Below are 12,503 nucleotides of genomic sequence, written 5' to 3'. Positions count from 1 at the left end.
GGGTGAGAGTGAGGCCCTGGTTCTGGAGGGCAGAGAGGCGGGTCTGTCTGGGTCTGTCCCTGGCACTGTGCCAGGCCTGAGTCACGCCGCTCACTCCCTTCCTCCTCCCCAGCTTTCATTCACCTCCGCACTGCGGCCAAGGGAGGCCCGCCCTGCCATGGGCTGCTGCCTGTGGCCTTGGGCAGGCATGAGCAAAGGGGCCAGGGGGGTTGCCTGTCCTCCCCCACCCTGTGGGGGCCTTCCTCCCCCTCTACTGGGCCTCGGTTAATTATAACTCTGACCTAAGTGCCCTGTGACGTCGTGCCCGGGCCAGCCCTTCCTAGGAGACCCAGCAACCAGGTAGGGGAGGGCCTGAGAGGACTCAGGCTTCCTGTGCATGGGGAGTGTTTCTGCAGCAGGGCTGGGAACTCAGCCAGGGACTGGGGAGGGTGGCCTGGGGGAGGAACCCTGGACCCCTCTCCTGGCAGCTGTGTATGTCCCTAATGGTCAGATGAGGCCCTCAGGTTGTCTGGGTGACAGAGAGGGCGGGGAAGCCAGGCTGCAGCAGACGCGACTTTTGAGGTAAAGCAGGTGCCCATGGAGACCCGCAGAGCCGGCCTGCCCTGGAATCGCAGCTGCTTCCTCCTCCCTTGAGAGCCTTCTGTCTCCCAGGTCCATGTCTCAGCCATGCTCCCCACGGAAGTGCCCCAGTCCCACCCGGGCCCCTCAGTGTTGCTTCTGCTGCAGCTGCTGCTGCCCCCCACATCTGCCTTCTTCCCCAACATCTGGAGCCTGCTGGCTGCCCCTGGCTCCATCACCCACCAAGACCTAACTGAGGAGGCAGCACTCAACGTCACCCTGCAGCTCTTCCTGGAGCGGCCACCCCCAGGCCGCCCCCCTCTTCGTCTTGAGGACTTCCTGGTGAGCATCCCAGGGTCCTGTCACACCCCTGCCAGAGTCCGCAATTCCTGGGGCCTCTACTCCGTGAGGGCTCTGGTTGCCAAGAGAAGAGACACCCATGGCCCCATCCCTGCAGCAACAATCCCCAGTAGTCTTGGTCCTGAAATTAGGAGTCCCCCTCCTTTGTGGGGCTCAGGACCCTCATACCCAGTCTTGAGTGTCAGTTGCTGAGATAAGGTGGGCAAAAGTCAATCCAAGGGGCCTCCCTGGAGCCCCGTCCTCCGCTATTCTCCCCAGGGTCGAACACTCCTTGCCGATGACCTCTTTGCCGCCTACTTTGGACCTGGTTCTCCTTCTCGGCGGTTCCGAGCAGCCTTAGGTGAGGTGTCTCGTGCCAATGCGGCCCAGGACTTCCTGCCGACTTCCAGGAATGACCCCGACCTGCACTTTGATGCTGAGCGACTGGATCAGGGACGCGCGCAACTGATAGGGGCTCTGCGGGAGACCCTGGTGGCAACCAGAGCCCTTGACCACACCCTGGCTCGCCAGCGCCTCGGGGCTGCACTTCATGCCCTGCAGGTGAGAACAGGGTTGGGTTGATGGTCAGAGGGGTCTTCATGTCCGGGATAGAGAGCATCCTATGGTGCCTTCTTGATCATGCCTTCTCCACTCTGGAAGGGGTGGGCACTGGCACGGGGTGCCCCGAGGTTGTGTCCCAGTTCCCCACCTCCAAGCTGCAGTGCTTCCTGTAGGAACAGCAAGGAGGGCACTGTGGCTGGAGGGAAGTGAGGGTGAGAGAGGAAGGCTGTGAGGTCAGAGAGCTGAGGGAGCAGCACATGCTGCAGGACCCTGCAGGCCCAGAAAGGCCTTGGGTTAGACTCTGGGCTGGGAAGAGATGCTGGGACAGTTTCCACCCGGGCAAAGCTCTGCTCTGAGCATGGAGAGGGGGCGGTGGAGGGGACTTGGGGTGTCTGGTGGGAGTAGTGGGAGTAGGAGGGGACTTTCCAGGTGGGGAACTCAAAGGAGTGGCATATTAGTGCTGGGGATGGTGAGAAAGGTCAGACTAGTGCCTCATTCCCCTTCTCCTGTCCTCTGGACCAGGATTTCTACAGTCATAGCAACTGGGTGGAGCTGGGTGAGCAGCAGCCACACCCTCACCTCCTCTGGCCAAGACAGGAGCTCCAGAACCTGGCACAAGGTACGGCTGTGACCCTGGCGGTGAGACGGGAGTCCACAGGGCTACCTCAGTCCACCCAGCCACTGTGTCACACTCTGAGGTCCCAGAGGGTGTAATGTTACTTAATCTCCACAAGGACTGAAGTCCCCCAGTCCAAGCAATGCCTGGCTCGGTTAAGCAGCTTCCCCAACGTCACACAGGGAAAAACAGCTAGGACCAGGTCTCCAGAACTCAGTCCCGTCTTAAGTGTGGCTTCCTCCCCGCACTGACTCACACGGGGCCTTCTCCCACAGCTGCCTCATCCTCTCGCCTGGAAGCTGCCTCCTGTCCACAACTCACAGAGGGCGCAATCCCCATAGGATTGGTCCCTACACGTACTGTTTGGTTTTTTTTCTTATTATTTATTTGTGTATTTATTTTTTAGAGATGAGGTCTCACTATGTGGCACAGGCTGGTCTCAAACTCCTAGACTCAAGCAATCTGCCTGCCTCTGCCTTCTAAAGTGCTGGGATTACAGGCGTGAGCCACCGCGCCCAGCCTGTGCTGTATTTTCTAGCATGGCCCCAGTTTCAAACATTCAGGCTCACTGCGGGCCCATGATCCTAGGTTTTAGTTCAGAAAGCCTTGCTAGGGAACTTCTGGGCTTTCACTTCATCCCAGCTGGGAGGAAAAGGTGAAGAGGTTAGGGTGTGTGGGGATAAAGGCTGGGGGTGGCAGAATCTTGGGTTCTAGTCCTGCCCTCTCTTCCCAGTGGCTGATCCTACCTGCTCCGATTGCGAGGCGTTGAGCTGCCCTGGGAATTGGCTGGGCTTCACACTCCTCACCTCTGGCTACTTTGGAACTCATCCCCCGAAACCTCCAGGTACCAGACAAGAAAGTTCCCCAGAAGTAAGGGGAGAAAGTCACTCCCTTACAGGATCTCTGTCCTGTAGGCCCGTATGCCTTTGCTATGGCATCTCCTCCCAGGAGGAGAGGATGCTGGGAACAGGGTGGGTGGAGGAAAGTCCCCTGAGGAGGCTGTGGTGGGGTTGAGGTAGGGGAGCAACTTCTTCCTCCACTGATAGGATTTCTCCCTTGTCATAGGCAGCTTTGGGGGACTGGCTGGAGGGATCAGGGGATCCACCATGTGCTGTGCTGATTGACTACAGCACCCTAAGATTTACTCCAGAATTTCCCTCCACAAAGCATCATCCTTTTTTTTTTTTTTTGAGACAGAGTTTTGCTCTTGTTGCCCAGGCTGGAGTGCAGTGGCGCGATCTCAGCTCACCACAACCTCTGCCTCCCGGGTTGAAGTGATTCTCCTGCCTCAGCCTCCCGAGTAGCTGGGATTACAGGCATGCGTCACCACGCCTGGCTAATTTTGTATTTTTAGTAGAGACGGGGTTTCATCATGTTGGCCAGGCTGGTCTCAAACTCCTGACTTCAGGTGATCTGCCCCCTCGGCCTCCCAAAGTGCTGGGATTACTGGTGTGAGCCACCTTGCCCAGTCATCATTTATTGATTTATTTATTTGAGACTGAGTCTCGCTCTGCCGCCCAGGCTGGAGTGCAGTGGCACGATCTCAGTTCACTGCAACCTGCGCCTCTTGGGATTAAGCTATTCTCCTTCCTCAGTCTCCTAAATAGTTGGGATTACAAGCATGCGCCACCACACTTGTCTGATTTTTATAGTTTTAGTGGAGACAGAGTTTCACCATGTTGGCCAGGCTGGTCTCGAGCTCCTGATCTCAGATGATCTGCCTGCCTCGGCCTCCCAAAGTGCTGGGATTCCAGGCGTGAGCCACTGCGCCCACCCCCATCATCATTTCTTGCTGAACCCTTGCTGAGGGGTGAGAGGGTCAGGCCAGGTCTGAAAGGGCCTCATTTTCTTAGGAGGCAGTGGGTTTTTGACCTCCACTCTCCAGATCCCTTTCCCCAACCCAGGGAAATGTAGCCACGGGGGCCATTTTGACCTGAGCAGCTCCCAGCCACCAAGGGGAGGCATCAACAAGGACAGCACATCCCCAGGCTTCTCCCCTCACCACATGCTGCACCTCCAGGCTGCAAAACTGGCCCTTCTAGCCTCCATCCAGGCCTTCGGCCTTCTGCGAAGCCGCCTGGGAGACAGGGATTTCTCCAGGTGAGTGGCCTCCTGGGGATGGACCCCCTCATGGGTAGGCATTCCTGTGGGAACTGAGAAACCAGACACTGGAGACAAACGTGCAGACCCTTCACTGTGTCTCTGGCTTGCTCCCCAGGCTGCTGGACATCACCCCAGCTTCCAGCCTGAGCTTTGTCCTGGACACCACGGGCAGCATGGGTGAGGAGATCAACGCTGCCAAAATCCAGGCTCGCCACATTGTGGAGCAGCGGAGGGGCAGCCCCATGGAGCCTATCCACTATGTCCTGGTGCCTTTTCATGACCCAGGTAAGTGTGGTCTGGCTAGGACAGTAGAGGGGAGGAAAATTCAAGGTAAGGGATAGACTGGGCACGGTGGCTCACGCCTGTAATCCCAGCACGTTGGGAGGCTGAGGCAGGTGGATCACCTGAGGTTGGGAGTTTGAGACCAGCCTGACCAACATGGAGAAACCCCGTCTCTACTAAAAATACAAAATTAGCCGGGCATAGTGGTGCATGCCTGTAATCCCAGCTACTCGGGAGGCTGAGGCAGGAGAATCGCTTGAACCCGGGAGGCGGAGGTTGCGGTGAATCGAGATCGCAACTTTGCACTCCAGCCTGGGCAACAAGAGCAAAAAACTCCGTCTCAGAAAAAAAAAAAAAAAAAGAAAGAAAAGAAAAAAAGGTAAGGGATAAAGGCCTGTGGTGAGGAAGTGGGCTCGTGGTGGCACTTCCTGTAGTCCTGAGTGAGCCTCTATGGTGTGCATACAGAAAATTAGCAGCAACCTGGGTGGGGTGGCTCACAACTATAATCCCAGCACTTTGGGAGGCAGAGGTGGGAAGATTGTTTGAACCCAGAAGTTCAAGACCAACCTGGGCGACACAGAGAGATTCAGGTCTCCACAAAAAAATTAATAAAAATTATGTGTGGGAATGGTGGCGCATGCCTATAGTCCCAGCTACTTGGGAAGCGCAGGCAGGAGGATCACTTGAGCCCAGGAGATTGAGGCTGCAGTGAGCCGTGATGGCACTACTGCACTCCAGGGTGGCCTGGGTGACGCAGTGAGGCCCTGTCTCTAAAAAAACACACACACAAAAACAAAAAACAAACAAACAAACAAAAAAAAAAACAAAGATAACTAGCCGCCTTGTCTCCCGCTGTTTCTAAAATGACAGCACTTTCCATTAGTTTAATGCATGATTCATACTTTGGCACGTGGCCTCTGCTTTCTTAGCCTTTCATGCTAATAAGCCATTTTCTTTTTTTTCTTTTTCTTTTTTTTTTTTTTTGAGACAGAGTCTTGCTCTGTCGCCCAGGCTGGAGTGCAGTGCAAGATCTGGGCTCACTACAAGCTCCGCCTCCCGGGTTCCTGCCATTCTCCTGCCTCAGCCTCCCGAGTAGCTGGGACTACAGGCGCCCGCCACCTCGCCTGGCTAATTTTTGTATTTTTAGTACAGACGGGGTTTCACTGTGTTAGCCAGGATGGTCTCAATCTCCTGACCTTGTAATCTGCCTGCTTTGGCCTCCCAAAGTGCTGGGATTACAGGCGTGAGCCACCGCGCCCGGCCGCCATTTTCAATTCTCTCCATTTCCTATAGACAGAGATGGGGATGAAGATGGGGTTGGTGGGGCCAGGCTTCTAGGAAGCCTCTGAAATAGCTAGCTACATTGTATTCCTTTCCCATTGATTGGAAGTTAGACTCTCTGGCTTGAGTCTGACTGTGTGTCTTTAGGCTGGTCATGTAAACTTTCTTTGCCTGGATTTCATCATCCATAAAGTGGGTCAGTATCAGTTATGTATGGGTTAGGGTGGGGCAGGAACAAATCACAATGGTGGAATGACATCAGTTAAGGCTATTTTCACTTCTTTTGTGGATCTTCAGTTGCTTCAGGCTACCTGGATGTATAAGTGCAGGTCACAGGGGATATGATGGCTTAGCTTGGGCTCAGAGGCCTGACACCTCCCTCATCCTGCCTAACTCCCAGAGTTGAAATGATGATCAAATAAAATGCCTACTGGCCTGAGAGTTGCCTAAGTTTGAGTCTCATTTGTCTGCATACATCCTACAGTGGCCGGCATTTATTTATAATAGAGACTTATTATGTTTGATGAAGATATAAATAAAGGTATAATTAAGAACTCAGCACTTATGTGTCAAAGCACTATCTTAAAATTTGCAAAATCAACTCATTTAGTCCTCCCAATAAGCCTCTGAGGTAAGTGCTATTCTGTCTCTTTTCTTATGAGGAAACCCAGTGTTTTTTCCTTTTTTTTTTTGGAGTCTCACTCTGTCACCCAGGCTGGAGTGCAATGATACGATCATGGCTCACTGCAGCCTTGATTCAAGTGATCCTCCTGCCTCAGCCTCATGAGTAGCTGGGACTACAGACAAGCACCACCATATCTGGCTAATTTTTGTGTTTTTTTGGTAGAGATGGGGTCTCACTATGTTACCCAGGCTGATTTTGAGCTCCTGGGCTCAAGTGATCCTCCCACTTCAGCCTCTCAAAGTGCTGGGATTATAGGCGTGACCAGGTTTTTTTTTTTTTTTTTTTTTTTAAATATATGTACATGTACCCAATAAAGGCCTACAGGAAATGCCACCATTTTTTTAAGGGAGTGGAGGCCCACCTTCTCACCAGGGACACCTAGGTCTGCCCTGCCCTGCCCCACCCCGCCCTGACAAGTGTGACTCTTTTTTTTTTTTTTTTTTTTTTTTTTTACGAAATCTCATTCTGTCGCCCGACTGGAGTGCAGTGGCACGATCTTGGCTCACTGCAACCTCCACCTCCTGGGTTCAAGTGATTCTCCTGCCTCAGCCTCCCCAGTAGCTGGGGCACGTGCCACCACACCCAGCTAACTTTTGTATTTTTTAGTAGAGACAGGGTTTCACGATTTTGGCCAGGATGGTGTTGATCTCTTGACCTCATGATCTACCTGCCTTGGCTTCCCAAAGTGCTAGGATTACAGGTGTGAGCCACTGCGCCTGGCCAAGTATGAGTCTTATAATGGAGTATTGTTATTTCACTACTTGTCCACTCCAGAAGCACATGGGGACCCTCAACTGGGGAAGTGGCTCTGGGTAGGAATGAGGGGAGCTCTTTCCTCACTTATCTTAACCTCCTTTCCCCTTCCCAGGGTTTGGCCCTGTCTTTACAACCAGTGACCCTGACAGCTTCTGGCAACAGCTTAATGAGATCCACGCCTTGGGGGGTGGAGACGAGCCTGAGATGTGCCTGTCAGCCCTGCAGGTCTGGCCCCTCTCCTCTTCCCTTCTTATCCCCACCGCGTTTCCTGGCCCCGCCACCAGGGGGAGCTAGATCCCTCCTGGGGCTCCCCGTTACCTTCAGAACCTAGATCCACTAGCTTTACTCCAGGATTACCGGGCCATATTCCCTTCTGCTTCATCCTCCTTGGTCTACCCATTCCCCTCCTGCTGCCATTGTTAACACTGGTCGTTGTCTTCCCTGCCAGCTGGCCCTGCTGCACACACCTCCACTCTCAGACATCTTTGTCTTCACGGATGCCTCCCCTAAGGATGCCTTTCTCACCAACCAGGTGGAATCCCTGACTCAGGAACGGCGCTGCCGGGTGAGCAGAGCTGGTGAGAGACCCAGTGTTAGCCTCCCAGGGATGTGAGAGACCCTGTGATGACAATCTCATCACGAGGGTTGCACCACACTATGGTGGCCCGACAAGCCTTGGCACATGGGAGAAGCAGACAATGAACGAAACCTTTCCTGATACCTTTAATGATACACGTAGGAGACCCCACCCTTAATAATGCAGAATTTTTATTTGAACCTGCCCAGTAAACAATGCGAAGAACTGGGGATCTAGTCACCAAAAATCCACTGTGACAAGGGGGTGGCCAACTACTAACTGAAGGCAGGGGTTTGTCATTGGGAGACCCCATCCTAGCAGCCAGAAGGCAGGCAGAGACCTTATCACGAACCATCAGCTCTGGGGAAAGCTTGAGTACAGGGATTCTCCTTCATAATAGTGGATGGCACTTGGACACCCCAACCACCGAGCTCTCTTCTGGCCACAGGTAACATTCCTGGTGACTGAAGACACATCAAGGGTTCAGGGCCGAGCTCGGCGTGAGATCTTGTCCCCTCTGCGTTTTGAGCCATACAAAGCAGTGGCCCTGGCCTCAGGAGGAGAAGTGATCTTCACCAAAGACCAGCACATTGGAGACGTGGCAGCCATTGTTGGGGACAGCATGGCTGCCCTGGTGAGCAAGTGGGGGCCAGGGCCCTCACTTAGGAACTGAAGGGTGGTCAGGCTGCACCTCTCTTCTTATAGGAGAAAGGGGAATCACTCTCACTGCTGTGTTGTTCTTCCAGTCACGGGGCAGGAAAGGAAGTTTCTCCCCGTCTGAGATCCATGGCTAGCCATTTCTTTTTTTTTGAGATGGAGTCTCACTGTCACCTAGGCTGGAGTACAGTGGCGCGATCTCGGCTCACTGCAAGCTCTGCCTCCCAGGTTCAAGGGATTCTCCTGCCTCAGCCTCCCGAGTACCTGGAGTTAAGGCACCCACCACCAGGCCCGGCAAATTTTTGTATTTTTTAAGTAGAGCCAGGGTTTCACCAGTTTTTTGGCCAGGCTGGTCTCGAACTCCTGACCTCAAGTGATCTGCCCACCTTGGCCTCCCACAGTGTTGGGGTTATAGGCTCGAGGCACCGCGCCTGGCCTGTATTGTCCTTTTATATCAGTAAACCCCTCCCCGCTTGGCTTCCAGTATTCTGCCTTCAGCGTTACCACAGGAAGTCCTACCATCTTTCTGGGGAGGTGGCTTGTATTTTGCAGAGACAGAGTCTCGCTTTATTGACTAGGCTGGTCTTGAACCCCTGGCCTCAAGTGATCCTCCTGTCTTGGTCTCCCAGGTGCTGGGATTACAGACATGAGCCACTATGCCTGGCCCATCATCTTTTAATGGGGCACAAGATGTGATTGTCTCATCCTGAATCCCTTGCCTCCAACTTTGTCCCTGACCATAATAACTTCATCCCTGGCCCTGTGCCCCTCTCTCACTGTACCCCTTTCTCTCTGTGTGACGTGGTTTTTTTCTTTTTCTTTTTTTTTTAAGACAGAGTCTTGCACTGTCACCCGGGTTGGAGTGCAATGGTGCAATCTTGGCTCACTGCAACCTCCGCCTCCCGGGTTCAAGCAATTCTCCTGCCCCAGCCTCCCAAGTAGCTGAGATTATAGGCACCCACCACCACACCTGGCTAATTTTTTTTTTTTTTTTTGTATTTTTTAGTAGAGACGTAGTTTCACTATGTTAGCCAGGCTGGTCTTGAACTCCTGACCTTGTGATTCGCCTGCCTCAGCCTCCCAAAGTGCTGGGATTACAGGCGTGAGCCACCGCACCCGGCCCAATGACATGGTTTCTTCCTATCTCCCCTATCTTCTTTGTTCCTCATCCCATACCTCATCTTCTCCCCCATTTTCTGGTCCTGCTGATCCCTCAAGGTGACTCTTCCCCTGGACCCTCCTTTTGTGGTGCCTGGGCGGCCACTTGTGTTCAGTGTGGATGGGCTGCTCCAGAAGATCACAGTCCGGATCCACGGGGACATCAGCAGCTTCTGGATCAAGAACCCTGCAGGTACGTCTGAAGGCAGAGGGAAGAATGGCGACTGGGGAATAGACAGTCGAGGGGATGTACTCAAGAAGAGCCAGTGTTTCATTTCTTCCCTGACCCCAGGGGTCTCCCAGGACCAGAAGGAAGGCACGGGTCCTCTAGGTCACACTCACCGCTTTGGGCAGTTCTGGATGGTGACCATGCATGACCCTCCACAGACAGGAACCTGGGAGATCCAGGTCACAGCTGAGGACACCCCCGGGGTGAGAGTGCAAGGTAAGGAGGGAAGTGTTCCTGGGAAAGCAAAGGAGAGACTGCAGGCCTCGGAGAACACGATCAGTCACATTCCTTTCAGGAAGGGCTCTGACTGCCTTTGCCCTTTCCCAGCCCAGACCTCCCTGGACTTCCTCTTCCACTTTGGGATCCCTATGGAGGATGGACCCCACCCTGGCCTCTATCCCCTGACTCAGCCAGTTGCAGGTACATCTATTCCCTGAGCCCCCACCCACCTAACCCCCAGTTATTTATTTATTTATTTTTTTCCGCTCGCTACCCAGGCTGGAGTGCAGTGGTGCGATCTTGGCTTACTGCAAGCTCCACCTCCCAGGTTCATGCCATTCTCCTGCCTCAGCCTCCCGAGTAGCTGGGACTACAGGCACCCGCCACCACGCCCGGCTAATGTTTTGTATTTTTGGTAGAGATGGGGTTTCGCTGTGTTAGCCAGGATGGTCTCCATCTCTTGACTTCGTGATCCGCCGACCTTGGCCTCCCAAAGCGCTGGGATTACAGGCGTGAGCCACCGTGCCGGGCCAAACCCCCAGTTTTATATATATATGTGTGTGTGTGTGTATGTATATGTGTGTGTATATATATATAACGTATATATGTATACATACATCTATGCATATGCATAACTTTTATATTGAGTTATAATTTACATAATGTGCACTAAAGTGTACAGTTTGATGGATTTCATATAATACGCCCAGTTCAGGATATAGGACATTTCCAGCACCCCAGAACTCCCTCCTGATACTCCCCATCGATACCCCTTGAAGGTAACCTATTTTTCCATCCATACTCCCCAGAGGAAACCCTTATTTTGAAGGCCATTAATTCTTTTCTCCCTGTGTCTCCGAATCTCACAATGTTCTCCTCTCCTCGCCCCTGTCCCAGGTCTCCAGAGCCAGCTGCTGGTAGAAGTGACAGGGTTGGGTTCCCAAGCGAATCCTGGGGATCCTCAGCCGCATTTCTCCCACGTCATCCTTCGAGGGGTCCCAGACGGTGCCGAACTAGGCCGGGTGCCTTTGGAGCCCGTAGGACCTCCGGAGCGAGGTCTCCTCGCAGCCTCGCTGCCGCCCACGCTGCTGTCCACCCCTAGACCCTTCTCCCTGGAGCTGATTGGCCAGGACGGAGCGGGGCGGCGCCTGCACAGGGCTGCCCCTCAGCCTAGCACTGTAGTCCCTGTCCTTCTGGAGGTGAGACACTAGGGGAAAAGTGCGGCTGGGGCTGGGAAGAGTTGGAGCGGCCCCTTCCCTGACGAGCCCTTCTCTGCAGCTTAGTGCGCCCTCGGGTTTCTTGGCCCCGGGCAGCAAGGTCCCGCTCAGTCTGCGCATCGCCAGCTTCTCGGGCCCTCAGAATCTTGACCTTAGGACTTCCGTCAACCCCAGCTTCTCCCTCACCTCCAACCTCTCCAGGTGAGGCCCCTGAACCCTCCAGCTCCCTCTGGCATCTTGTCTGGCCCGTGCTTATCCCAAGCCCCGCCCCTGGCCCCTTCCGATTGGCTCTCAGAATCCTCCTCTCACCTCACGTGCCCCTGCGGGCGTCCCCTGACTCTGGGCTCTGGACAGCCAGGGGCTTTAGCGACGCCTATATCGTCTCTCCAGGGCTCACCTGGAACTGAATGAGTCGGTCTGGGGCCGCCTGTGGCTGGAGGTCCCAGACTCAGCGGCCCCGGATTCCGTGGTGATGGTGACTGTGACTGCAGCTGGACGAGAAGACAGCCCAGTGCCCCCGACTCATGCTTTCCTCCGGCTCCTGGTATTGGCCCCAGCCCCGCAGGTGAGGCACTGCTACTTTCCATCACAGGGTAGGCAAGGCAGGGGGAGGGTGGTGTAGGTTTAATCTGAGTACCCTCTGGCACACCCTGTCATTCTCTTCCTCTTCCCCGCAGGACCAGCTCGCCACCCCTACCGGCTCATCTGACCCAACCCTCACCACCGCCACCCCTGCCTTTTCCCCCTTCACATTGGTGACTCAAGGCAGGGCTGGGGCAGGGTTGGCGGGCAGCCCCTCGTGGGGCACAGTTGGAGGGTTGCTGCTTCTGCGAGGCCTGGCCTCCTGGTGACACAACAGACTCTAGAGGGATGGGTCTCCAGCACTATTTTCAACCTGCCCCATTGGTAAGAAGACCCGGGACACATTTGTCACATAGGCCTTAGGACCTTGCCTCTCCTAGCTGGGATGAAGATTTTCTTTTTCTTTTTTTTGAAACGGAGTTTTGCTCTTGTTGCCCAGGCTGGAGTGCAGTGGCGCCATCTCGGCTCACTGCAACCTCCGCCTCCCAGGTTCAAGCAGTTCTCCTGACTCAGCCTCCCAAGTAGCTGGGATCACAGGTGCCCACCACCATGCCCGGCTAATTTTTTGTATTTTTAGTAGAGACAGGGTTTCACTATGTTGGCAAGGCTGGTCTCGAACTCCTGACCTCAGGTGATCCCTGCCAATGAAGGTTTTCTTTCTCCAGCACATCCCTTTCCTTTCT

At 54.3% G+C, this 12,503-nt stretch overlaps 1 protein-coding gene across 2 annotated transcripts; it reads left to right on the top strand.

The window, feature by feature from the left end:
• Nucleotides 1-115: 115 nt before the first annotated feature.
• VWA7 (von Willebrand factor A domain containing 7) lies at nt 116-12,191 on the top strand. 2 transcript variants are annotated; one of them, XM_025383697.1, is made up of 17 exons: nt 116-339; nt 652-900; nt 1,177-1,458; nt 1,981-2,077; nt 2,808-2,918; nt 3,979-4,174; nt 4,293-4,462; nt 7,294-7,406; nt 7,630-7,746; nt 8,207-8,392; nt 9,634-9,766; nt 9,866-10,018; nt 10,130-10,222; nt 10,919-11,220; nt 11,300-11,439; nt 11,629-11,803; nt 11,916-12,191. In XM_025383697.1, the coding sequence occupies exons 2-17, from the start codon at nt 667-669 to the stop codon at nt 12,087-12,089; spliced, it is 2,676 nt and encodes an 891-aa protein (XP_025239482.1). In that variant the 5' UTR covers nt 116-339; nt 652-666; the 3' UTR covers nt 12,090-12,191. The 2 variants fall into 2 exon arrangements, with proteins under 2 accessions (XP_025239482.1, XP_025239483.1); XM_025383698.1 differs by having other exon boundaries at nt 123-900.
• Nucleotides 12,192-12,503: the final 312 nt, after the last annotated feature.

Source organism: Theropithecus gelada, chromosome 4 (assembly GCF_003255815.1).
Source record: "Theropithecus gelada isolate Dixy chromosome 4, Tgel_1.0, whole genome shotgun sequence".
Classification (NCBI taxonomy): domain Eukaryota; kingdom Metazoa; phylum Chordata; class Mammalia; order Primates; family Cercopithecidae; genus Theropithecus; species Theropithecus gelada.
This window is presented reverse-complemented; position numbering and strand designations above follow the sequence as displayed.

Bases quoted from the DNA above. Each gene is read 5' to 3' on its own strand.
- VWA7 (XM_025383697.1), top strand. From the start codon at position 667: ATGCTCCCCACGGAAGTGCCCCAGTCCCACCCGGGCCCCTCAGTGTTG. The intron at 2,078-2,807 runs GTACGGCTGTGA...CTCTCTTCCCAG, and splicing joins GCTCCAGAACCTGGCACAAG to TGGCTGATCCTACCTGCTCC. The intron at 8,393-9,633 runs GTGAGCAAGTGG...TGATCCCTCAAG, and splicing joins GGGACAGCATGGCTGCCCTG to GTGACTCTTCCCCTGGACCC.